Below are 27101 nucleotides of genomic sequence, written 5' to 3' on the forward strand. Positions count from 1 at the left end.
CCGGGACAAAAAAAAAAAAAAAAAAAAAAAGGAAAAGAAAAAAAAAGAGAAAGAAAAAAAAGAAAAAGAAAAGGGAAAAAAGGAAGAGAGAAAAAGGAAAAAAGAAAGAAAAAGAAGCACACACACAAAAAAGTGGAAACTTTCCCCCTTGTCCACTTCATCAAGTTTTGGAAAATCAAAATGGATTTAGAGAAAAATTACCCGACTCCTCGGACTGGCAGAACAGGTAGGACTGCGACCCGGGCTCCGGGCACGCCAACCCCGGGACCCAGCCGGCCGGTCCGCACGCACGTCGGCCCTGGGGGAGGGAGGGCGCCGCGTTTTCTCAGGGATTGACTGCGTGTCTGTCTGCGGCGCGTTTGTATGTCTTTTCACCGATTTGTTCACACGCTTCTGCATCTGTCCAAGTATCTGTGAGTTTGTGTTTTTCCTCTGCTTCTGAATGTTTATGTGGGTCTATCTGTCTGGGGGTCTGAAAGTTCCTTTGGGTCTGTGTGTTTGCACAGGGGCTCAGAGTGTGCATGGGTGTCCTGAGTTTGTATGTCCCTGTATATGTATTTTCAAAATGTCTGTGTGCCCAAGAATTTATGTGCCTGTGTGCATGTGTATCCTTATATTAATGGGTGTTAGTCATGTTTATGAGTGGATATTTCTGAGTGCTGTACTCTGCATATCCAAAATGTGTGTCTATGAGTGGAGTGTTTGTAATTTGGAGAAGTGTCTCAGGGTACATCTACTCCTTCAAGGATCTGTGTTTACCTGTCATATCCCAAGTGCTTTTGGCAGTGAGAATGAGGTGGTTACACTGAATCCTCCATTTTTGGATGTCAACAGCTGTTCCCTGTGTACATGCCAGTGTACCCAAGAGCGTCTGCCTGGAGGTACAGGAACGGATCTAGGGCAGTGGGGGTCTGTTGTGCTAAGTCTGTGGATTGTCGGGCGTTGGTCACATAAGGTTGGGAGAACCAGGAGTGGAGGCGTGATATCAGGCAGTGCAATCCCTGGGTGTGTGGTGTGTACTGCTTCACTCTGTGGGCACTGTTGAGTCTACCATTTGTATGAAAGTGTCTCCTGTGGCAGGCACAACCTTGGCAGGTGACAGCTGGCAACCTATAGGCTAGTTGTGACATTTCTAGGGACCTCCAGCCTGCCTTCACTTTCACCTAGATAAGCCTTTGACAATGGTGTGTGTGTGTGTGCGCACGCTTTGTGCTCAGGTTTTATCTTGTGGGTGCTGCTCCAGTGGAGGAGAGCCCAAGTGGGTGGACATGTGTGCTGAGCCTGGGCTTCCAACTCTGGTGCCTGTATTAACATGGGCCTTCCTGGCACAGGGCTTGGTGTGCCACCCACAGGCCCAGGCAGTGGTAGCAGAGTGAGTTTCTGTCTCAGAGAAAGTGGCAGGCAGCAGGAGGCCTCAGTTTGCCCCCAGGTTAATGCTGGTGCCTGGAGCCTCTTTTACTCATTAGGCTAAGTGTACTAACCCCCCACCCAAACACACTGCTGAATTCTATTTCCATTTTCCTCCTGGATCTTTGAGGCCCTTCCTCCACTACAGCGCTAAACAGGGCAAAAAAGCAGAGAGAGAGAGAGAGAGTGGTGGACTTAAACTGTAACCCCAGGCAACTCCCTGGGCATTCATAGGCTTCCAACATTGTAACAGGAGAAGTGAGAACAGAAATCTAAGAGGTGGGGAATGAAAGGGTGAAGGTGAAAGGAAGGGAATCTGGAAACCTCCTCTGCTCCATCCCCTTCCTCCTTCCCCCCTGGGGTCCGCGGAAGGTAGGACTCTGAAAGTCCCCTGAGTCCGAATGAGGACTAGGTGTTGTGTGTATGTTGGGAATGGGTCAGAGGCACGTGAGGCTCCGGGGGAGGGTCTAGGTGGCTGGCAAGGCAGCCTCTCCCTACAAGCAGTCTACCAAGAATGTAATTCAGGGCGGTCGATGGGCTCTTTGATTAGTTCAATCGCCTGAATAATCGTTTAATCAATAAAGCATTTCATTCCTCAGTGAGGCAGACCTGGGTGGGGCTGGGGGGGGCCCTAGTCTGGCCCGAGTTTTAAAATCTAGAGAGCCACGCCCCATCTTCTCCTTTGGGCTGGAGTAAGGGCCGCTTCCCCTGGCTACGGTGGACATCTCAGGTGACACTGCACTTCCGCCTGTCTGCACCAGCCTGGTCCCCAGCTGGGGGGGGGGGGGGGGGGCCGGGGGGGGGCNTCGGGTTCTAAGGGATTTGTGTGGGCTTCTCCCATCTCAACTTCGAGGCCTTTTATGGGCCACTTGACTTCCTTTTCCTTCCTTCCAACTGTATTCCATTCCTTCTCTCGACTTCAGTTTCCCCATCCGTACAGTGGGGAAGGTGTATATGCCCTTTTAGTTCTAATTCCAAGATCAGGTGAGGTCAGCCTTGAGCAGGGAGCCACCTAAGGACCCTCTGTCTAGCCTCTTCATTGTGGTATGCAAAAGGAAAACCTGACGTCCAGAGAGGGGCAGGGACTTGTCTGACATCATACAGCAAGAAGTACGGAGTAGGTGCTATAAGAAATGCTACAAGGAGTAGGACTGAAAGGTGACTTCTCTGCCCTTAGACTTTTCATTCTTGCTGGGAGAGGAGATAGAGCCCCATCCTCCAAGGCCCCCCCTTGGAGAAAAACTACTGTTGGCCAAGCTAGCTTAAAGAGTCCAAGGCGAAGCAGGCCAGAAGAGGCTGAGCACTGTCTGGGCATTGGCATCTAGGACCCTAGCTCTGGGATGAACGTGGTGGAATGATAATAATACTCCCTAGCCATGGATCTTCATCTTTCACAACTTTGGGAGGCCTCATCTCAGGGCTTCTTCTTTCCATCAGATACATAGGGAAGCTGAGCCTTAGGAGAAGGGACCTGTAGCCTAAAGTCTTGGGGAGAGACAAAGGTAGTCCCAGAACCCCTGGCCTTCAGGGTGTACTGGTAGTGATAACAAACCCTGACAAAGGCAGTTTACGTGGTTCTTGAAAATTTTTGTTAAATTCTATTTTTCACATACTTTAGTGATTCCTACAGGAAGACCCTGATCCAGATGCGGGAGTCACACAGGAATCCGCTCTGCCTCCACTAGCTGTGTAACCTGGGTCAGTTGCTTTCTCTCTTTGATACTTTTAAAATGAGGATTAGAGTGGGGGAAGGGGTTGGCTGGCTGCCTCAGTTGGAAGAGCATGTGATTCTTGATCTCTGGGGTCTTGATCTCACGGTCATGAGTCGGAGCCCCATGCTGGGTATAGAGATTACTAAAAAATAAAAATAAAATAAAATGAGGGTTAGAGAGAGAGGACCTAATGAGTTAGGACAGCGATGGCAGCGGCGTGCGTCTTTGACTCTCCCAAACTGAGCAACTAATCTGAGCTCTGTAGGCCTCCCTTTGCCTCAAGCAAGGGCAGAGAGATAGGCTGGAGAAGTGGATTTCAAGCCCCTAGAGCCCTTTAGCTGACCCAACCCCCAGATGCCGAAGCGTGGCAGGAGGGGCTGACCGGCCGAGAGAAAGGGGAGGAAGGGAGGGAGTGTGTCTGAGCAAGGGCAGGTTGCTGGCTGAGTATCTAGGTGGACGTTCCTCTGAAGGTATTTTGGCCTCTCATAAATTCTCAATGGTCTTTCTTTCAATAGCAGAACTTTCAAAGGCAATTCAGCTTCCATAAACTGAGTTTCTTCCCTGATGGTTTCCTTTCCCAGTCTCCTGCCTCCAGTGCTTAGCACTGGGCCCTGCTCAAAGTTGTGCGGTTGGCAGAATGTAACCCCGTGACTGTTGCTCACAGTGAGTCCCGACCTCATTCAGTGCCACCGCTGAGACCAACTCCCTGCTAGTCTAGTCCATCTCTCATTGCTGGTCTCACTCAGACTTGTGGGCTCATGAGCCCTTGGAGGCAGGACTGTGGCGCTGAAGCCCAGCTCCAACATGGAATCGCTGTATAATCTTGGATTAGTTGTGTAACTTCTCAGGGCCATCGTTTGGTGGCCTGTAAGGCTGGGCTAGGTGGCCAGAATGTCAGGTCTGGTGGTGCCTCTTGGCATTAGAAGTTCCTAGAAGATGACTGCCTTGGAGATGGTGAATAACCCCCACCCAGAGGGAAACTCCCTCTCTTATGGGCACCTGTCGCCCAACAAATTAGGCAGCCCAACGAAAGCCTGTCCTGAAGCAGCACACCTCTGTGTGAAGTGGGAGTCCAAGCTATTCCTGTTCAGTTAATATCTGCGGTTCCATCCCTCTCCGGCAGTACTCCAAGGATTCTATCCAAGCTGCACAGGTATTGGGAAGAAAACTGGTTTGTGCCGGCATTATCCTAACTGGGGTTTTTGATTTGGCAGCATACACCCCTTCACTTCACCCTCAAACTGCCTGCTATCCCAAGAGTGGTTCTGGAAAGGCTCTTCTGAGAAAGAGGTTCCCACTTCATAACTTTTCCTCTACTTTAGACTTCCTATGTGACCTTGGACAAGTCCCTCCTCAGCCTCAGGTTACGCATCTGAAAAATGGGGAAAGCAAAGCCTCAGAGCCCTAAGACTTTAGAAGTTGAGGTTCTAGGCCTGAACTCAATGAGTGGGACTATAAGTGTCCCTCAGGGCATCCCCATACTCCTCCCTCTCCAGTGGGAACGCTGAGCCACCACTTCGATTTTTAGCCAGTTTTTTATCCACCTTGAGCCACCAGGTGGAAAGAACATAGGAACCAGGATGCGTAGTTCCTCTCTGCTTTTTTGATCACCCTGCTCCGAGATGGGTGTTGGGTTTGAGCAGGCGGGAGAGGGACGGTGGGGAGGTGGCGAGAATCTAGACCTGCACGGTTCCAGACAAAAGAGAGACAACGCAGCCACTCCACCCCAATGCACACTGCAGCCCTTCTGGGCCCCAAGAGGCCGCTTGGGGCCGTTTTGCGCAGCTGTGCCCTGGAGGGGGTGGGGATGGTGTCAGCACCGGAAACTTATCTACCGGTTAAGGGCAGCTGTGTCTGGGACAGTAACAGAAGGTGAGACTGAGGGCCAACACAGTGTAGGGAAGTGGGGCAGAGGTAGAGAGAAGGGAGACTGAGGCAGAGAATGAACCAGGATTTCTCTCAGGGTCAACCTGTGCTCTGTCTTCCTTATAAGCCCACCGCTGGAGAAGGTATCTCAGAGCCCTTTATCTGGCGGGCTTATGTTTAATATTAGAGGATCATTACTTGTGAATTACAAATGGTGGGTCTTGGGACCACGCCCATGAGCTGCTGAGCCTGGAATCTTCAGTGTTTTTGCCATTGCCTACTGGGTGTAGTAGAGTAGCTGTCACATGCTTCCTTTTCAAAGTCCATTCCTTTTATTGTGGTCTTCTGGACCAGGAGACTCTGCTAGAAATGCACCCATTTTGTCTTAAAAGCAACAAGAAATTCCCCGGAAGAGGGAAGGAAGAGTTTTCTCTACAGCAGCCTGGTAGCACCCCTGGCTTGGCACCGCCCTTGCAGATAGAACTCGCCTGCCCACCTGCCTGCTTCAGGGACCCTCATTAGCACTGGACTAACACAACTGGCTTCGTTTACTTCCCAAGAAGCCTTACGTCAGATGCAGTATTACCCCTGGAAACAAGAAGCCTTCAGCTGTGCATCACTAGCCCCCAAAGCGTCTGGCAGCTCTTGGTCTGAAGGGGTAAAGGCTCAGGGCTCGGTGCTTGGACAACTTGGTCCAAAGCCTCAATTAGTCTTCTCTTCCAGGAGCACCCTGATTACCAACTTTAAAGGGGTGTGGGATTTCTTTCCCCTCAACGTCTCTGCCTGTCTGTTAGCTCAGAATTGGGGTGTACTGAGGGGTAAAATGGGGGAGGGAGGTGGACAGGCGGCGGCAGCGGCTTAGTAGGTGCTTGAAATGTTTAAAATTGTGAAATCTTTCCTCTGGAACAGCCTCCATTAAAAACTAGGTAAGCCAACTCTACCCATTTTACAGATGAAGAAACTGAGCTCAGAACAGGGTAGATGTGTGCACACTACGAGTCTATTGCGAATCTATCTGGTGGTGCTTAGATTGAAAACCGAATCTCTGTAGCGCTCCGATTTTTCCTCCAAATAGGTTTTCAGGAGACAATTCTTCCACCCTCACTGTTCACCTCCCTATCCCCACTTTGGCTGCCCCAGTCTCTCAGGGCATTCTAAGGTCCCATCGCCGCGGCGGGGAGGTCAGGCTCCCGCGGATCTTCGGCGCGACTCTCCAGGCCCTGTGTAGATCCCCTTACCCCTCCCCCCATCCGCGCTCCGCTAGGCCTTCGCCCCGCGCGTTTGTCAATGAACGTGGCGCCGCCGCCTGGGCCCCGCCCCCCATTCTCTCCTATTGCCCAGGTATCCGCTAATCAGGCGGAGCCCGCCGGTTGCTTAGCCAATAGGACGGTGTCTCAGGCCAGGGCCGGCTGCCACAGCTCTGATTGGCTTGATGAAGTGTGATTGGCAGGTCTGCCCCCGCCTCGCCCCCGCCCGGAGGGAGGCTGAGCCCCGGGCGGCGCTGTCCACACGCAGCGGGTCCTGAAAGCGGCTCCGGGGCGGCGCGGTGGCGCACTGTGCGCGCCGAGCAGGCGGAGGGCTAGCGCCGGCGGCGGCAGCGGCGGTGGCAGCGCGGGCAGTCAAAGCCGACAGCGGCTCGATCTCAGCACCGGCAGTCCCAGCAGCCTTGGTGGAGGGGACCTTCCGCTCTCTCGTTCCCTCGCTTCACGCCGGGGGCAGGCGCGGCGGCCGTCCCGGAAGAGGCAACTGAAAAACAGTGGAACCAGACCCCTGAGAGAGGGGCAGCGGGGCTCGAAGAGTTGGTGGGCGTGAGGCAGATACTCAGGCGAAGAGGAGACTGTCGCTGTTGTCCCCATTCCTGGTTCCAGCGATGGGGGAGCATCGGGGGCCCGGGGAACTTTGAAGGCAGAAGGTCCGGGGGTGTGAGGGCTGCAAGCTCCTGGGGACTGAGGAGTCACGGCCCCAACGTCAGTGACGGAAGCGTCTCCGAACCCGCCGGGGCCCCAGCGCCGCCAGAGAGGAAGTTCTTTGCAACTTCGTCTGAGACGTCGGAGAGCCGAGTAGAGAGAGGCCGGGGCTGCAACTCCGAGCCCCAGAGACTCAGAGAAGCAGAGAAAAGATCCGGTGGAGACCGAGGGGTCGAGGAGAGACTCCAGAGGCAGCGAGGCCGCGGAACCAGCCTGGCAGCCCCCGGGCCTCNGCCAAGGGCCGTGTGTCCCGAAGGCCTCCTCAAAGCCGCTCCTACCGGAGGCCGGGGGCTCTTTGCCGTCCCGGAGACGGGCCCCTACGCTATGCCCCCGAAGCTGCCGGCTCCTTGGCCTCAGCTCCTCCGGCCCGGGTCCGCAGCCGCTGCCTGAGCCAGCCCGGGAGGGAAGCCACCAGGACTTGGGCGCCCGGCTCCCAGCCGGACGGCACTAGCGCCGTTTCCCGCCGGCAGGCGCAGCTCTCGGCGATCTCCAGCGGAGAGGCTCTGAGAGAGGCCCGGAGGCTCCAGCAGCGTTTTCCGAACCCAGACCGCACAGTACCGGGCCTGGCGGCGCGGCTCCCTAGCCGCGCTGGGCAGCCCCTTGGCGCCGGGAGGCGGCGGCGTGGGCCGGCCTGCAGTCTGGAGCGCCCCGATGGAAATACACTGTAAGCACGACCCGTTTGCATCCATGCATAGTAAGTAGGCGTCGAGCTCGCTTCTCTCACTCTCCGGCCGGGACGGGGTTGGGTGTGCCCGACCGCAGGGCAGGTACCAGGGCTGGGAGGACTCCGGACTTCTGTAGCAGCGCAATCAAGTTGGCAAAGTGCAGTGCTCCCAGGCAGGGCATGTGAACAACGCGCCTGGCTGTCCGGCCCAGACCCCGGCACTGGGCACCGGGAATCCCGCCTCCAGCAACGCATAGGGTAGGCAGCGAGCTGCAGCCTCTCCAGGGGCTTGGGCAGCAACATCCCAGCATGTTCAGAGAATCCTGGCTCGCACCTGAAGAGGGCTCCAGGCCTGGCTAGTTGGAGGGCACGAAGTTGTAGGAAAGGTCAACCTAAGTCTCAGACAGCGCCTCACACTCCAACCTCCGGTGGCGCCTTTTTCAGCCGTGGGGCATCATCCGGACTGAGGCTTGGAGGGAATTTGGGGCCTCAGCCAGCGCCTGTGTGCTTGTATGTGTGGGAAAAAACGCTGAGAAGTAAGCAAGGAAGCCATGTCCAGAGCTCTAAAGGCACCGTGGAGTCGAGGAGTGGGATTTGAAAAATCAAGAAAAATCAACAAAGTGGCATTCCCTCAGCTGAGCTTAGAAGCTGCCGGTTCATACAGAGACCCTTAAAGACACTATCAAGTCCTTCTCTTTAGGACACTTGCCTCATGATGGCTTCACCCCTTAAAAAAATCAAGAAATCAGTTAGTCATAACAGGCCCCCCCCCCCCCTTCTGAAAGACGTGGCTTGTGTAGGAGACGGGAAGGGTCATTCTGGGCACAGGTAAGGCCGACCTGCTGCCTGACCCATCGGGATCTGCCAGTTCACCCTTTAGCAGAGCCTCCTGTGAGATGAGCGCTTCTCTCACGGTGAGTTAATGCTGGATTAGATTCGGAGATTTCAAGGAAATTCCAAGTGGAACGAATCGTATTTCCCTTCTGCTCGCTGCAAAGCTGGGCCGGAGCAAGGCGCAGGGCTTTGGCGGCATCTAGCAAGGGTACTCTGCTTGAGTCCCCACGGGCGGCAGGTCAGGGAGTTGCTCCGGACTGCGAGCTTACCCAAGCCAGGTTTCCTTCAGACAGCCCACGATCCTGCTTACTCAGCCGTGAGTCCCCTATTTAACAAAGGCAGCATAGACCCGGCTGGAGAGAAGGCAAGCTTCCCAGGCGAATTTGTCGGTTTCGGCACCGGTAAGCAGGGAAATGCTGATATAAGCGTCAGGGGCTGGTTGCGGGCAGGTCAGTTTCTCTTTGTGTCAATTTCCCGAGTGCAAGGTAATCCACCAAAGCAGTGAGGAGATTTGTGCACAGAAGCCATTTGCACGGGTCCTACCCCAAACGATTCCTCACCATTTGGGGCCTGTGCCAAAACGGTTTCTAGTCCATGGTGACCCCAGCGCCCCTGGCAGCAGTCTCCGGCGCAGACTTGAGCCATGCTCTGGGGAGGATCTGTTCTTGCAGAGCGAGCGAGAGAACAAATGAGTTGGGGTCAATACTCTGAGAGGTGGACAAACCTTTAGCTCAGCTAAGGGGGGATTGGGGAACAAAATGGGGAGGGTTGATGCCTGTACTTCTCTCCTCACCAGCCAGAATTCACAGACTCCCACTGCCTCCTGTGCAGAGCTGGGAGCCCCCGGAGTCAAGTCGGCCCTTGGGGAGATAGCATCAGAACCAGTGGTCTCCTGGCTTGTGCATGAGGGTGGAGAAGGAGGCTCCTTTCAGGTTAAACGGGTTACACTGGAAAATGCCAGTGTCTCTGTCCCTCCTTGTCCCTTCCTTCATCTGCCCCCTCCTCGAGAAGTGCTCTCTCCTCCCATTTTCAATCTTCCCGGCAGCATGGTGGGGGGCTGGGCCCTACCTAGCCAGCCTAGCTTTCAGAGGCAGCTTCTCTGGAAGTGCTTTGGTTCTGACGTCTAAAGCTATTTGCTTGTACACTGTAGGCCCACCCTGGGCCCCGATTTGTTGGCTATTGAGGGGGGTGCACAAGTAGATCCTGAAAGGTCACTGGTGTAGTAGGGACTCAGACCAAGTCCCATTTCATCTTCTTCCTTCCTGGCCCTGGTCAGCTTTCCCCCCTACATCCCCCCAGGCCCCCATTCCTGGTGGAGTGAGACATCTTCTGTGGGGAGGTGGTATTGGGGGAGGGCAAGGCACTGCTGGGAAATTGGCTTCTGTGTTCTCTTGCCCCTACTCCCTATTCTAGGGCTCATCCTTTTCATCACAATGGCCTCCCACCATTGTTGCCCAGATGTTTCCTTCCCCCAGCTATGGTTTTCAGTTATAAAGCACTTTCATGCCCATTCTCCTACCTGAGTGTCATCTAAACCCTCTGCTACACCCATTTTACAGAATATGACGATTGAAGCCAGGCAGACAAAAGGACTAACAAGAAGTTTACATGGGCAGAGCTGGAGGCGGTTCTTGGGAATTCTTGGATTCATGGAAGGGGAGAGGGAGGGACTCCAGATTCCAGAGAGAGGGTAGTGTCCTGTCTGAGTGAGCACACACATATGCAAGGCACTCTCTCTCTCTCTGGTTTAACTATATCCGTACCCATGATCCGACTGTCCATCTGTGTCAGCGCCTGTCTGTTGGTTAGAACGTGTTAAGGAAATTTCGTCCCTCCTCTTTCCCTGTGTCCCTGTTTGCATTCTGTGTGTCCCTTCATTTATCCTCTCTGGTGCCACTAGGAGGAATTTCAATAACCCTGTGGGGTTCTGGAGTTCAGTCTTTGGGCTGAGTCAGCAGACCCTCTCCCCAGGCCCCCTTACCCAGCTGTGGTCTTCAGGAGTTGGAGAGGGTCCCTGGTGGGTAGTGTGTCCTTATCAGGGCCTAAGGAGCATGTGGAGGCCAGCCCTTCGAGCCCAGAGCCACAAAGGCCTCAGGGGTATCTTCAACCCTTCTCCCCTCACCCTCCTCCAAGCCCTGCTTAGCCTGCCCTATGGGGGCAGTATCTATGTGTCTGTTTCCTGGTCTTTGCCTTGATTTGTTTGCATCTGTCTCTGTGCCAGGCTCTGTGAAAATTCTACTTGGCCTTGAGGAGTGTAGCTGAGAACATGCACCCCCCAGGAGATGAGCCCTCACCCAGCTGGAGTCCATAGGAAGTAGAGGCTGGGCCTTGGGTTCTCTGAGGAGATGCAAGATAGGAGCCGTGGTCCCAGAAAACAAAGATTACTCTCCACAGAAGTCCTCTGTCTTCCAGATGCCCCTTTACTGGGCTTCTTCCATTTTCTCTTCTGGTCTTCTTGCCTCCCACTGTACACCACACTCACCTTTCTTTTCTTTGCTTGTACTAGCCGATCCATTCTTTTTTCTCTTCTTCTGCCTTTCTAGCCTGAGGCTTCCCTTCCGGGCTCTCTGTCCTTGCTGTCTGTTTCATTTAGTTCCTATGCATTGCATCCTTCCCCTTGCTTTTCCTCTCTTCTTTTCCCATCCTGCGTCCCTCTCTCAGGCTTCTGGTTTTACTTCTTTCTAATCTCAGGGTAAATGGGAGACATTGCCTTCTCAGAGCAGGTAAATTACCTCCCCACCACCCTTGAAATGCTCTCTATTGGATAGGACTGTGCCTGAGGCAGAAAGGGCTCACCCAAGTGAGTGTGGGAGTCTTTACTGGAAGTTGAGGGAGATAGGGGGCTCCAAGGTCATCCTGAGTCTGGGGTCAGGTGTGGTTCTTGGATCAGACTTTAGAAGAACATTGGTAGCCTTGTCTTTGTGGTCAAAAGTAGAGAGTTTGGGAACCTGCTGTCACCTAGAGTGTCCGACCCTTGGGGTTTTTCCCTGGTGCAAACGGTCCCAAAAGCTCACAAATGTCCCGCAGGACTGCTCTTGGAATTTAAGTCTTCTGAAGGTTGCCACTGCATTTTGGGCAGAAAGTTTATATTACCAGTAGCACAGGGAACAAGCGATTGCAAATGGGTCACGATGCCTGGACTATAGGTTGTTTCAAAAGTGCGCTGGATGCTTTTAGCTTCCTTTTTATTCTCTCAGGTGGGCTTGTACCAATTTTGAATTTACTTTCCTCTTCAGGTCAGCCTGTTCTTTAAAGATCTGTACAATCCTTTTTTATTAGATACTCCCAACCCCAGAACAAAGCCTTCTTAAGGCCCTTGACTAGGGGTGGCCTCAATCTTTCTGCTTTAGGTGAACTACGCAGTTTTGTTTCTAACTGCAAAATCCGGTTGGGGATGGTTTGCCTTTTTCTTATGTCTGGGGTGTTTTAGAACAATCAAAACCGATGAAAACTCATTTCAAAAATGAGAGAGAAATTCAGCTAAGTATTAGAATTAGGTACTGTCATTACCTATAAAATAATGTTTTTCCTTGAAATCAGCCTGAGCTTGGAAATTTGGGAAATATTCAGTTAGGACCTTCATGGGAAACTTCAGTGAATAGCTTTGGCAGTTTTTAGGAAATAGGTTATGTTATGAGTGTTTCCTCCCCTTTTATTTCAGATGTTGTTCATGAACTTAGATAGTAACTGAGTGCTGGGGGGAGATTGCTGAAATGAGGTGGCTATTTTATGTTTTAGAGTTGGAGAGAGAGAGAGAGAAAGTGTGTGTGTGTGTGTGTGTGTGTGTGTGTGTGTGTGACATCTGAGATGCTTTAGCTTCCCTGGTAGAGTCTAGTCCCAGCCAAGTCCCAGTTTAGACAGAGATTTCCCCATCGTTGGTCTCTGAGCTACCAGCAGCATGGATAAAATGGCTTTTGGCTTTTGACTGTCCTCAGTGATGTCAGTTAGTGGCTGATTAACACCTACAAGGTCAATGATGTTATATACTGGATGTTATGTACAATGATGCTGTACTGGATCACTGTGTGTTTACTGGTATTGCCATTCATTTACTTGGATTCCTGTTTCCCTCCAGATGGACTTTGGTGTAGGAGAAGGGAGCTTATTGTGTGGAGGAGACACTTTTCTGGACTCCTTTTACTTAAAATTCGTCTCAGAGCCCTTGTAAAACCTGGGACTCAGAAGCCTTCTCCAGCTTCTTTATTTCCCCTGAACCAACTTAAAGCTGCTTGTCAACTGCAAAACACTTCAGAAATTCCAAGGATACTCCTTTATAACAAATCCTGATGTGGCAGAGTGGAATGTGATCCTCTGACCCATTTCTTTTGTGTGCTCTGTGGGTACAGTCTGCATGTCAGCCTCACCTTTTTTGTTTATTTTTTGCCTTTACTGAGGGATGAGCCCCATCTTGTTAAAGAAAAGATTTTTATCAAGACAGTGGTTGGGTTTTGTTTCTGTACTCTGAAGACACTATTTAATTTTTTTTTTTAATCCTTAGCCCTTGAATCAGATTGCTGATTTAAAAAAACCAAAACCCATTTCCCCCCCCGAGATCTAGATTTATTGGAGTAGTCCCTTCCACTTATACAGATATTTGCTAAAAGGAAAAGAGTTACATTTTTAAAAATCTCTTTAAATTTGATGTACTCTCAAACATTTTCTCCCCAGGATCTTTCTTAGACCTCAGCATCATGCATGTGATAAGTTATGTCTCTAGTATAGATTGAGGTCTTTTGCACATTCCATTGTTAACAAAAAATTACAAGGCAAATGGTAGCAATTGAAAGATGGAGATGCTTGCTATCAATAGCCCGATCGACTGGCTGAAGATGGACAAAGGCAAAGGTTAATTTTAAAAAGCAATCGGAGGTGCTCCTGAAACTTGCACGATCGGACTCCAGGCTCAAGATCTCCAGCCTGCGGCCATTCCTGATCAGACGGGCTCTGGGTGCTTGCAACACGCTTCTACTCCTATGTGACTGGTTCTAACCACCCTTTCCCTCTCCTTTTGTTTTTGATCTGTTTCAGGACATGGAGGCGTAAATCAGCTTGGGGGGGTTTTTGTGAATGGACGGCCACTCCCGGACGTCGTCCGCCAAAGGATAGTGGAACTTGCTCATCAAGGTGTCAGGCCCTGTGACATCTCAAGGCAGCTTCGAGTCAGCCATGGTTGTGTCAGCAAAATTCTTGGCAGGTAAAGACAGAAGCTGCAGGCTTCCCTTGATTTTTCAAATAACAACTTAAAACATGACCCCATAGCTGTGCAATGTGCGGGTGTCATATTGAAAATCATGGTGGCGCTTCACCCACATGCCTAATACTTAAGAGTTTGCAAAGCTCAAGCCATTCAGTTCAAAGTAGTCCTTTTTTTAAAAATAAATCTTTTTATGTTTGTTTATTAGTGAGAGAGAAATAGAGCACCAGTGGGAGATAGGCAGAGAGAGAGGCAGACACAGAATCTGAAGCAGGATCTAGGCTTTGAGCTGTCAGTACAGAGCCCAACGTGGGGCTCAAACCCACAAACCGTGAGATCATGACCTGAGCCGAAGTTGGATGCTTAACCGACTGAGCCACCCAGGTGCCCAGTCAATTCAAAGTAGTCCTGGGAAACCCCTGTTTCAAGTGACACGTGGAATGGGTTGACTCAATCAGGAGCAATGACATGCTTTCTGAAAGCCTGGTGATTTATTCCAAAGAACCCAAGAATAAGAGGTTCTTGGGAATTTCCCCTGCCCATGTTAGGTGAGCCTGGGGCCTGAGCAGGGCTGGGTGGAAAACCCACAAGTTATAAAATCACGTTATCAGAGTTCAATGTTTCATTTTAATGTCTTCAAAAAGCCCATTCCATTTTTAAAAGTCAGCTGTCATTTTTAGTTTTTGGTTACCACCGACCAGTCTTATTATGTTGGGTTGTAGTGTTTTCCTTCCGTACGCTGTGTTTCCTTTGTATGACAGGCATCGTAAAGTGTATATTAGAGAGAGGAAAAAAACTCCAACGCTAACTCTCAAATCTGACATTTGAAAGTTGCCACTTGACCCGTCGATTTGCTGCAGGCAAAATACTAACAATGCGAATTCTCCCAGAGGGCTGGAGAGCCCAGCCTTCGAGCACTCTTACTTGTTTTCTCGGGAGAGCCTCAGCCCGGTTGGTAGAGGGAAGCATGTTTTGAGATAAAGAAGCAAATCTACAGAGGCCAAGTGACTGTGACTGACCCAGGTCCATCCAGCTAGTCAATACTCAGACTGGGAAGAGGCCTCAAGGATTCTTAGACCCTCGGCACCTCACCATACCGCAAAGACAAAGCCACAGGCTTGTTTCGGAGTTTGTGAAGTTGTTAGAGGTCCTGGCAGCCACGAGTATCCTCAGGTTTAGCCGTGTAGAGCTCTCTCAGGACTTTTCTCCCTGGGTCAGAAAACAACCTTGGTTGTAGCTTGCATTATGATTTGAGAACAGATGCCTGAATAGAAACGAAATACTTTGAAGTATGTCAGTGACGTTGTGACTATTTTGCTTGCTCTCTCCCTTTCCTCTGCTGGAATTTAAGACATTCTTTCAGATGGAAGGAACAAGTTTCTAACCTTGGGGAGCCTTGCTGGAGGCCAAAGGAAGAGGTTTCAAGGCCAGGGGTCTGGCGTCCCCTTTGGGGACCTTGATCCTTGTGTGAATTCCTTATCCCCTGCCCACCTCCTGTCCCCTCCGCCAAAGAGGCTCTGGGCTCCACTCCTGGTCAACGCTCAGCAGCAAATGAGCACCAGCCAGAGTTCAAGGGAGAAGGCTGGACATTAGCATGATGCTCTTGTTAGATGGTGGTTTTCGGCAGGAGGATTGGGAGTGAGAATGAAAGAAGGAAAACAGAGGAGAGGGAAATGAAGAGAAAAGAGAATGGTTGGTTTTAAAGAGAGAGAGAGAAATAGGGAAATGAGACAAGACACAAGAGAGAGAGAAAGAGAGAGGAAAGAAATATTTGAGATTATCTCAGGGTCAGACTTCGAGAGTCGAGTGGATCTTAGCTATCTTCTTGGGAAGCCTCTTCATTGCATTGAGGGAGAGAGAAAAAAAGAAGGCCCTTCCTTTGTTTTTGCTGAGACATCTTGGCTGGGCCGACATTTTGCTTGCTATTTGAAATCTTCTCAGGGCAAGATGCCGAGCCCTTCTCAGAGGGGACGTCCAGATGCCGGTCCTCATGTTCTGGTGCCTGGGAGCCCCTCCAAATCTCCCCTGGAGACCAAAGGGGCCAAGGACCTTCCCAGGCCCAGCCGGCAGTCTCCAGAGGCCCAGAATAGATTTGTCACTAGGTAGAGTGGCACTCGGAAGTTATGCGCCGCTCTGGTGCCTGGCCGTTTAAGTTGTCAACAATAAATTGGAATTTCATAGCTCATTATTTTCATAACTAAGAACCACAGTGGACAAAATGTCACTCTAATTAGAACTGCCTTTTAAGAAACAAGTTCAGCCCGAAAACAGTGTGACTGGGAATTTCTGAACTGGGGCTATTCCATCTACTCACTTTTTTTTTTTCTTTTTTTGGTCACCGAAGAATTTGATGGGCGTACTCGGAGCGAAAGATTATAGACAGTGTGTTGTGCGTTGTGGCCGTGGTTTTCAGAGGGTGCACGATGGGGCAGGCAGAGACCCCCGTCATCTTGGGAAGGTGGCGATCTGCCAGCAGTGTGGGCATTCAGTCCACAGAGCTCGAGGCACAGGAGGGGCTGGAGAGGCACAGCCTAGTGGCATGTGAGGCCCATTTAAATCCACCCAGAAAGCCTGGCTCTTGTCTTCTTTCACTGGAGCCTGGCTGGGAGGTTCAGACCATTTGGAATTGGGTGGTATGTTACACAGTAATAAACACTCAGAGGATTTAATCCGCAACGCGTGCTTTTTATGTTTTGCAAAGCTTTCTCTTAACCATTCTGCATTTCCGCCTGTGTCCTGTGAGGCAGGCAGGGTAAACATCCTCCCCTTATTTATTATACAAATGGCGTCACATGGAGGCCCAGAGACGCTACGTGATTTGGCCAAGGTCACACAGAGCCCTTGGCTAACACGCCCACCTCTTTACTCCCAAACTGATGTTCTTCGCATGGACCTACACTGTGTTGGTGGCTGCCGTTTGTCTGTCGTGTGTGAGCCAAAAGGCGGCATGGCTGTTTTGCTGAGATGAAAGAGCAGCTCTTCCGTCTGATTCCTCACTTTATACCGTTGCCAGTTGGGGTTTCCCCTGGGGTGCCAGGACTGCCTTCTAAGGGCCTCGCTGATGCGTCAGTCAGAAGGCAGACAGAGACCTCTCGTGTGAAGACCAAGCAGCTATGGTTGGCACTGCTCAGGTGGGCTGGGCGGGGGGTCCCAGATGCCGCCGCCCCCTCTGCTCTCTCAGCTGCGGCGGGAACACTGCAGCCTCATTCGAATGATAGATACAGTTTGAGTATTCCAGCGAGGGTTGTCCTTGCGTCTGTAACCTCTGCCCCAAGCCAGTGCCTGTCTTAACAGGTGCCCAGCGAGGAGTGAGTGAGTGAAAAGAGGTCTGTGAAATGCCTGGTAAACAGTAGAGCTTCCTACAATTGCCTGGGATCATCACCACCATTATCATTTTAATTTTCACCATCAAAGCTGAGGTTTGCTCTAGTGGGAAGAACGTCAGTCAGAGTCGGGTGAGAGCTGGGACCGCCTCTAACTTCCAGAAGGCAGTTGAGCAAGGCACTTATTCTAATCAACAGTTTCCCCTCCATAAAACCCCCGCTGGCCCCTTAGGATTGACGTGAAGATCAAGATAATTTGGGGCAGAGCTCTGTAAATTTTGGAGCCCTGTGCTAAATAATGAGTTATTGTGTTGATAGTAACAAATGACTTTTTATTGTAAAATTGGAAGGATAATTGGAAGCTGCAGAAATTGCCATGTGCCTTGATTTAGCTGCCTTTCTAAACTTCTGGCAAAATAATGTTTTCTTGGATGTTTCTTAAAGCCTGTTTGTGACTAATAACAATTTTTCAGTAATTACAGAAGGGGGAAGGATAGGTTGAATTTTGCCTTATTGTCCAAATTTGAACATGACCCACTTTTCTCACTGAAAAACAGAGTTTCCACATCCACATCACTGCTCTCAAATTATTTCATGTTTCTAGAATGTCCACTAGGTTGGCCCTAACTAGATTTCCCCAGGCTGAGAATTTCAGCATCTCTTTCTTTTATTTTTTTAATGTTTATTTATTTCTGCGTGTGTGTGTGTGTGTGTGTGTGAGAGAGAGAGAGAGAGAGAGAGAGAGAGAGAGACAGAGACAGAGACAGAGAGACTGAGAGACAGAGACAGAATCTGAAGCAGGCTCCAGGCTCTGAGCTGTCAGCACAGAGCCAGATGTGGGACTTGAACTTGTGAACCATGAGGTCATGGCCTGAGCTGAAGTTGGAAGCTTAACTGACTGAGCCACCAGGTGCCCCTCAGCATCTCTTTAAATGTGACTAGTCATTGGGTCTTGGGTAACACTTCCTACCCATCCCATGGGAGAATCACCTCTTCTCTTTACCTATTATAAACTCTTTATTTATTTTTAAATGTTTTATTTATTTCTAGGAGAGAGAGAGAGAGAGAGAGAGACAGCGTGAGCAGGGGAGGGTCAGAGAGAGAGGGAGTCACAGACTGTGAAATAGGCTCCAGGCTCTGAGCTGGCAGTCAGCATAGAGCCCGACGCGGGGCTCGAACCCACGAACCGCGAGATCATGACCTAAGCGAAAGTCTGAAGCTTAACCAACTAAGCCACCCAGGCGCCCCTATTATAAACTCTTTAGGTTGAAAACTTACCAATCATTGGGCTGCATGGCTGGCTTAGTCAGTAGAGCACGCAACTCTTGATCTCAGGGTCGTGAGTTCCAGGCCACATTGGGCATAGAATTTACTTTAAAAAAAAAAAAAAATTACCAGTCAGTTCTAAATGTCTCCCCAGCTAAAAAATTTCCAACTACAAGATAATCTCCTTTGCAAGAGGAAGTCAAGAATTCCTCTGTAAATACTGAGAGACATCCAGTAAAGGCTCAGATTCAGAAAAGGAATCAAGTAATTTTTTTCCCCTGAAATGGTCTTTCACGGCACTCTTCTTCCCGGTCTCGGTTTTACTATAAAACCCTGACATCCTATTTGTGTTAACGAGGAAGAGCTGATAGCATGGAAATGTCCTTAGAAACAGCGATTTACCTCAGGGGAGGTCTTTGAAAGAACTGCAGTGACTTGTGGTTGGTTTTTATTTATTTATCTATTTTTTTGATTGCTTGGGTTTTGACTTATATATAACATATATTCCCAGTTAATTCTGGAATCCAGCATTTCTTTTTTTTTTTTAATATTTTTTTATTTATCTCTAGGAGAGAGAGAGAGAGAGAGAGAGACAGCGTGAGCAGGGGAGGGTCAGAGAGAGAGGGAGACACAGAATCTGAAACAGGCTCCAGGCTCTGAGCTCGCAGTCAGCACAGAGCCCGACGCGGGGCTCGAACCCACGAACCGCGAGATCATGACCTAAGCGAAAGTCAGACGCTTAACCGACTAAGCCACCCAGGCGCCCCTGGAATCCAGCATTTCTTTTAATTTTAGGCTAGGGTTGTCATTTTAATCTTATGGCAAAAAAAGTTGCATTTTAGGGGACAGTTTCGCAGAATGCAGATGGAATCGGCTAGGGGATGTGAGTACTGGTAAATTAAAGGCACAAGTCAATTGTCTGGGGAAATTTTAGCTCAGGAGGCCAGGCCACTGTCCTGATTTGGTCATTGGATCTTGTGTGACTCTGGGCAAGCCTTTTGACCTCCATGAATCTCTGTTTTATACCTATAGATGGGGACCTGTTCATTCACTTATTCATTCATTCATTCGAAATATTTATGTGCTTTAAAACTGTGGTGGGGATCAAAGGGGAAAGCTGACTTGAAAGTTTTCTGTAAACTGTAAAGTGGTAGATAACTGTGATGGAGTTAATTAACTAATTATTGCGTGGCATCTGGACCAGCACTGTCCAATAGAAATATAACATGAACCATGTTTGAAATTAAAAATTTTCTGGTAGCATATTAGGGAAGGGAAAATGAACAAGTGTAATTGATTTTATATATTTTAGTTAACCCAGTATATGGAAAAATGTGATCGTTTCAGTATATAACCAGTATAAAACTTATTAACGAGATATTTTATGTTCTTGTTTTTGTACTAAGTTTTGACGATCTTGTGTGTATTTTATGCTTCCAGTATACCTCAATTCAAATGAGCCATATTTCGGATGTTCCAAAGCCCCATATGGCTAGGCTACTGGCTGCTGAATTAGACAGCAGAGATCTGGATGTGTTCTGGACAGAGTAGCTATTTTGTTGCAAACATCCATTTTGCTGGTTCCTCACGGCTAAGCTCCTTTCTGCTTGGGTCCTAGGTATTATGAGACGGGGAGCATCAAGCCTGGTGTAATTGGAGGATCCAAACCAAAGGTCGCCACGCCCAAAGTGGTGGAAAAAATTGCCGAGTATAAACGCCAAAATCCCACCATGTTTGCCTGGGAGATCAGGGACCGGCTGCTGGCGGAACGGGTGTGTGACAATGACACGGTGCCCAGTGTCAGTTCCATCAACAGGTGAGGGGCTGGTGCCTGTGGGGGGCTAGGGATCTGGGGGTGGGCGGGCAGNCTGGAGGCTCTGTGAGTGCTTTCCTAAAAATCTGGTCTCTCTATTCATCAAGACCCATTAGGGGTTATCGGACAAGAGGGGTACTGTTGGGGCTAGACTGGTCTCTCTATATTGCCCTTCTTATCTTTCCAAAGTAGGCAAGGGTCCTAGGCTCAGGGAGAGAAGGCCACACCAGTACCCAGGCTGCTTGAGAGTCTTCTGAGCCCAGCGTGATTTCTATCACTCTCCCTTTACCACCGCCTCTGTGTGTGGGACAGTTAGCAGCAAAGTGTCCTGATTAGGCCTTCACAAATGTCACTTCCTTGTAAGCCCATGCTCAGGGTCTCAGCACCGGCTCATATAAATCAGAGCTTCCCAGGAAGAAAATCCCTGCCTCCAGTCTGGGCGGAGGTGGAGCGCAGAGCCTGGACTTGAAGTTGGGAGATTTGGTTCCTTGTCCCAGCTCTGCCACAAATGCCAAGTGTGACCCCGACAAAGCTCTTCCTCTCTTTGAGAGCCCAGAATCTTGGTGGTCCTCATGTAGGTCAGTGATCTCGAAGAGTGACGTCCAGGACACTAAGATGCTGTGGACTCAGGGAGATGCCTTCTCTCCAATTGCTCTCAGTCTCACCCTTGGAGAGAAAGAACCAGAGAAATACCGTGAGTACCAGGCATGGGATCTTCCTGGGAGCCACAACGGCACCTTCTTTGAAGTCTGATCCAGGATATGTCTAATGGATATCTAATGGATATCTAATGGATATTCAGAGCTGCAAAAAATTCCTGACAGAAATTTTTCTATTGTAAATGGCAGAAGTCTCAACTCCGTTAAGCCTATAGACGTCAAGGATGAAGTTGTGAGGTAAACAGAAATGCTTGTTCTCTAAACTCCACAGAGAAAAGAGAAACCAGCTGACTGAAAACTTGAACGGTCCCCATTTCTCCAAGGTCACACCCTACCCTTGTCTGTGCAGAGCCTGTCCAGGCACAGCAGACCCCTCACCCTCTGGCAGAAAGAGAGGGTCAGACTAGAATGTCTCTGAGATCCCTTCTGGGCTTGATGGTTGTTCCTTCTGTGACGACTTGAATGCACAGAATCAGTGTGCGTGCATGTGTTGGTGTTTTGAGACCTGCTGTTTTATGAGCCAAGAGCCTGTTTTCTTTCTCTCAGCAAATCTTTACCTTGGGCCTGACATCATGCAAGGTACCGAGCACCCAGGCACCCTGTCTCATGGTCTGTGTTCAGAAGGCCTCCTTGTCCAGGACGGGATTCAGGCACGCATGAGAATTGTGGTCAGCCCAGATTAGCTGAGGAGAGAGCAACTATTGTGGTGGGTTTGGAGTGGGGGGAATAACTTCTGTTCTTCTGGGTTACAGGGGGCTCCAGTGTGCTTTCGGAGTCCCTTACTTCTGGCTCATTGCAGGATTACCATCACACAGGGCAACATGACTTTTTCACAAGTCCCCAGAAGCCCCCGTGTGGGGTAAGGCATACAGTGCCTGTAGCAATGAGGGAGTGGAAGCCTGCTGTACAGAAGACCCTCTACCAAACCCATGGTTGGGCTTTGGGGGCCTGCGGATTTCCCAATGTAGAGTATATGTGTAATCGGTGGTTTGACAGATAACTTCGGGTTGCCTGTGGGGGTCCTAAACTCCTAATGCCTGCTGTTGGCCCGCAGTAACGTTAACAAGTGAAGAAGGCTAGGTATGAGGTGATAGGGAAAGGTGGGGTCTGTGGCAAACCAGACAGCACAAGCATTACTTAAGGGGTGGGTGCTTCTCGGGTCCAGCTGAATGCCTCCAGGATTTTCTTAAAGTTTATTTATTTATTTGGAGGCAGAGCATGTGTGCGCATGCGAGTGCGTGAGCCCATGAGCAGGGGATGGGCAGAGAGAGGGGGAGAGAGAGAATCCCAACCAGAGTCTGTGCTGTCAGCGCAGAGCCCGACACGGGACTCAGTCTCACAGCCACGAGATCATGACAGGAGCCAAAATCAAGAGTCGGATGCTTTACTGACTGGGCCACCCAGGTGCCCCAAAATCTTCATATTATTAAACGGTGGCAATGAATTTCAGTGAAAAATAAACGCCTTACAGGACAAGCATAACTCATTTGCGGGGCTCCAGCTTATATCGTCTGTAATACAAGGATGAAAACGGTCTCATGACAAGTTTCCTTTAATGTATTTTAGAAAAATATAACCGGAACACCAAACCAGTGAGTGTGAACTTTATGAACTATCCCTCCCATTTACAGTATTGCCTCATAAGAGAAGTCTGTTTAAGTCAAACTGTAAGTTGCTGGAAAGGAACATATGAGGTAGAAAGAGCACCGTGGCCTGACGGAGTGTTGGGGGTGTAAGGAGGTACTTGCACGAGTGTCTAGGGAAGCCACAGACCAGCTGGTGCTCTGTGCCTCGAGTTGCGCTGGGTGGCCGCTTGCGAGCTGCGGGGCCCGTGGCCAGCCTCGGGCTCCTGTGTCTGTCCGCAGCAGTGGCTGTGCCTCTGAGGCCTTTTCACTTCTGTGGTCTCTTACAGCCCTCGAGGCTTATCTCTGTTCTGTGGCAGGTGTAGAAACTGAGGCCCGGAAGCGGAACGCCGAGGAATGATGATTTTGAGGTAGAGCTGGGAGTAGGCTCCCCTGATGTTAGTAAGAAGAATGCCTGGCTCTTTCCACCATTGTCCCGTAGGACTCTACCAGTGACAGAGCTGAGGGGCCGAGAGAAGAGAGGCGAGGAGGAGTAAAACGGTCATTCCTCCTCCATGGCCATGCACCTTGCAGCCTGTGTGCTTTGCTGCCTGTCTGCAGCTCTGCCTGTGCCCACAGCCCTCTCCGGCACCCCCTGGGGGCTCTTCTCCGGGGGCACCTCTGGCTCCTTAACTGCACGCTTCACTCAGAGCTCTTTGTGTCTGTGACCAACCAACCCAGCAATGCAGATGAACGGGGACACTGTTGGTGCCCATCCCCCCAACCCTGCCCAAAAAAGCCCGAGCCATCTCTGCGTGCAGTTTTATTTTCCATATGAAGGCGAAGCTGCTCTCCAAAGCTGTGTTCAAACGGCAGTTTCCAAATAACTGTCTTGCAAATGTCATGATGTAAGAGTGCCCTCAGATTCCTCTTCTGGCCCCTGGGCGGCTTCTCACTAGTCCCCTGTTTCACACAGCGAAGGAGGGAGTGGTGGCTGGATTTGTAGCTCTTCTGGTGTCCACAGCATCGTCTCCACTCTCCACCCCTGCAAGTATATGCCTTCCTGCCGTCTACTGGGAGAGCAACCTGGGAACCCGTGACCGGCACGGAGTTCAGTGACACCAAACCTGTTCTGCCGAGCCTGTGGGAGGTTTGCTGGGACACAAGCCATCATGTTTATGTGGCTTCCTAAGGACAAAAAAGGGCTGGGGGTGCTGCACGACCTGCACCAAGGAGTTTTAGAATCCAGCCTGAACGCCAGTGGGAGGTGACTGTCCAAGACCTGACGGAAGCCGATGGAATGGAGCCTTCCTTCTGTTCCAGCCCCGGGGCTCTAACTCAGGGGCCAAGCGGTGGGGACTGTGAATGGCATTCCCAGTTAGAAGGACAGTTCCGCTTAGCAACAGTTGGTTGTTGTCATGTGAGAACGTGGGATTAGTATTGCTAGGTGTTTGGCTTTTTCAAGGGAAGCTACACATCCATGTATTTATCTAAAAGCTCCCACCTTACAAATATTGGCAACTAGTTCAAATAAAAACAAATGACTGTGCAGGCCTAAAAAAAACCCAAAAAACAAAAAACCCCCAAAAAACTCATTCAGGAATCGATGTGGACTGGGGATGACAGTTTGTAAACTCTACTCCTAATCTGAACTTGGGCCGCAAGACTTCTGAGACTGTTTACCAGTTCCGCTCTTTCTTCTCCACTGGCCTGGGTGTCAACTGTGGGCCCTCTCCCAGCATGGTCCAGTTGGAACCTTGGTTTTGGATTCTTAGCACAGCCGATGGCCCAAGATTCTTACTGCACCAATGGCAGTTTGATCAGTGTGGTAGATGTGGGTCTATCTTCAGCTCTGTCTTCCTATTTCCTTTTTATTTTATTATTTATTATTTATTTATTTATTTTTTTATGTTTTTATTTATTTCTAGGAGAAAGAGAGAGACAGCGTGAGCAGGGGAGGGTCACAGAGAGAGGGAGTCACAGACTGAAACAGGCTCCAGGCTCTGAGCTGGCAGTCAGCACAGAGCCCGACGCGGGGCTCGAACCCACGAACCGCGAGATCATGACCTAAGCGAAAGTCGGACACTTAACCGACTAAGCCACCCAGGCGCCCCTCTATTTCCTTTTTGAAGGCATCATGATTTTCTTCTTCAATGTACTGGTGTATGGGGGGCGGGGACGGAGGGATATGTGTGTGAGAAGACCCAGCCTTTCAAAGAAGGGAGGGTGATGTTGAAATAGGATCCTTACAAATGCCTGTAATACCTGAAACCCTTGGAGTTTAGCGCCTCAGTTTCTAAATGGATTTGGAATCCAAATAGATTTTATGTCTCCTATAGGAAATATTTAGATGAGGGACCACTTCCTTTGAATGTGGTTCAAAAGAAATTGCTTGAGCACAGGAGCTGAGAGTCTGGGCTGACCTGCTGCGTGACCCTGAGCAAGTCACTCGAGCACTCTCGGCTTTGGTTTCCTCATTTGTGGGAATTGGTGGATTGTTGAGTTCCCTTTCCTGCTGGACCGTCTAGGATGTTCACATGGCTCCCAGGATCATGCTCAGGCCCAGCGAAGTAAAGGCAAAACCCTTTAGTATTAACTGCCAGTTAGCCAGACTGTCTCCAGTTTAGAAAAGGTCCAGTGTGACTCTTATTGTGACACGTCTTGACGACTGCTTGTTAATTTTAAATTTTTTTAGAATTGCTGTGATTCAATTAGTCTTATTCTTCCCACTACCATTTCTTCTCAATGGAAGATAATGCTCTTTGTTCTTTTTTTTTTTTTTTTGGCAGCTGCTGCAAGCAGATGGGCAAAATCTCTATCCCTGGGGACAGCTTTGGACGGTTCCGTACAATTCTGGTCTCGCCTATAAAGGACAGTTCCTCTACAGCCCTAAAATAGGGTGTGGGGTTGGCTACTTTGCCCTCCCCAGTTCCCAAGGGGATCTCATGTGTTTTTAAGGCATTTGTGGAAAAGATGAACCTTTTAAGGTTGAAGCTCGTCTTTAATCTTTCTGAAGATAACAGCTAACATTTATAGCAAGCTTACTATGCAATAGCTGCTATTCTAATAATTAATTAGTTGCATTCTCGTAATAACCCTATGACGTAGGAATGATTCTTAGTCCCATTCTGCAGATGAAGAAACCGATGCACAGAGGGGTTAATTAATTTACTCAAGGTCATGTAGCTGGTAAATTGGAAAACTGGGATTCAGACTCTAGTGGTCTGATTCTGGAGCCTGTGGTTTTAATCACTATGCTGTAGTGGCCTCTCAGTGACTTATAACAATTAATAATGTTTTACCAAATGATTTATAAGTATTTTAAAAAGAAAATAAGGAAAACATAATTTTCTTTGCTCTGCCTAGGTACAAACTCAATGGCCAGACAATACGAAAAGTTAGGACTTTATGGGGCGCCTGGGTGGTTCAGTTAGTTAAGCATCTGACTTCGGCTCAGGTCACAATCTCATGGTTGATGGGTTTGAGCCTTACGTCGGGCTCTGTGCTGATAGCTCGGAGCCTGGAGCCTACTTTGGATTCTGTGTCTCCCTCCCTCCCTGCCCCTACCCTGCTCATTCTCTCTGTCTCTTTCTCTCTCTCAAAAATAAATAAACATTAGGGGCGCCTGGGTGGCTCAGTCGGTTAAACGTCCGACTTCAGCTCAGATCATGATCTCACAGTTTGTGGGTTCGAGCCCCGCGTCGGGCTCTGTGCTGATAGCTCGGAGCCTGGAGCCTACTTTGGATTCTGTGTCTCCCTCTCTCTCTGCCTCTCCCCTGCTCACGCTGTCTCTCTCTCTCTCTCAGAAATAAATAAAACATTTTTAAAAATTAAAAAAATAAACATTAAAAGAATTTTTTTAAAGTTAGGACTTTATGCTGGAAGTAAAGGGAAATAGTTCTCATATATTTTACCATGTTTATATATACATAAACCATAATATAGATAAACTATATTTATATCTGGTATAGCCAGATGTTCACGTTGAGCTATATCTTTGTAGACAAACGCACACGTATCCCTGGAAAAGGTGACATACACAAAAATCCAGAATTAGATCAGATTCTAGCTTAATTCCAGGTGGTCCAAAAGACTACCTCACTCCCAGGTCCTTGTCAATATGCTCTATGTTTGCTTAGTTAAAATAAGCGTTTTGAATATTGGAGGAAACAAACAAAGACTGAATGTATTTGACAACACTTAAGCTGACTCAGAAGAAAAAGGCAAAAGGCCCTGGGGGCCCCAGGGGCCTGGACTCCAGAGGACCTGCGGCGGGGCTGTGGTGTGAACAGAAATGTCCGTTCCAGGCTCTCAGCCGAGCATGCTGAGAGGCCTCAGTGCCCACCACTGAGCTGTGAGATCGCTGAGGGCAGAGGCCATCACCCCGTGAGGGTATCCTCCTCCCTCTCCATTTGTACAAGCTGGAGACTCAGTGCAGCTTGAAACATGAACTTCCAGAAATAACTGTCTGGAACGTGAAAAAGCCTCTCGCGGAGTGAAGAGAGCGGGATGCAAAACCGTGTATGTGATTTAATCTTGATTTTGTTAACGGGAAGTGGATATTTTATAATATGCACAGGAATGGTAGCGTAAAGGAAATATATCAAAATGCGATGTTAGATGTTTTCTTTATATTTCTTGTCCTAATAGTTCACAGTGAGCACAAGTATTTTTATAATTAAGAAAAACCCTAGTAAATGTTCTTTAAAAGGTAATAGCTGGAGGCTGGAGTAGAAAGTCTCCAGAGAAGCTGAACATTCTATTAACACCCACCTTTGTCCCTAATGCCAGGGAAGGAGCTTTCTTGTAGACCCACAGGGACTTGGTCCAGCCC

The 27101-nt window shown here is 49.5% G+C and overlaps 1 protein-coding gene across 1 annotated transcript in view; it reads left to right on the top strand.

The window, feature by feature from the left end:
• Nucleotides 1-87: 87 nt before the first annotated feature.
• The window catches only part of PAX5 (paired box 5), a 186165-nt gene continuing 159151 nt past the window's right edge, over nt 88-27101 (top strand). Inside the window, exons 1-3 of the mRNA XM_077756170.1 lie at nt 88-226; nt 13479-13644; nt 19852-20049. Of these exons, the coding sequence (XP_077612296.1) occupies nt 181-226; nt 13479-13644; nt 19852-20049 (410 nt within the window). The 5' untranslated portion in view covers nt 88-180. The remainder of the gene's footprint in view (nt 227-13478; nt 13645-19851; nt 20050-27101) is intronic.

This window comes from Crocuta crocuta, unplaced genomic scaffold, assembly GCF_008692635.1.
Source record: "Crocuta crocuta isolate KB4526 unplaced genomic scaffold, BGI_CrCroc_1.0 scaffold431, whole genome shotgun sequence".
In the NCBI taxonomy this organism is placed as follows: domain Eukaryota; kingdom Metazoa; phylum Chordata; class Mammalia; order Carnivora; family Hyaenidae; genus Crocuta; species Crocuta crocuta.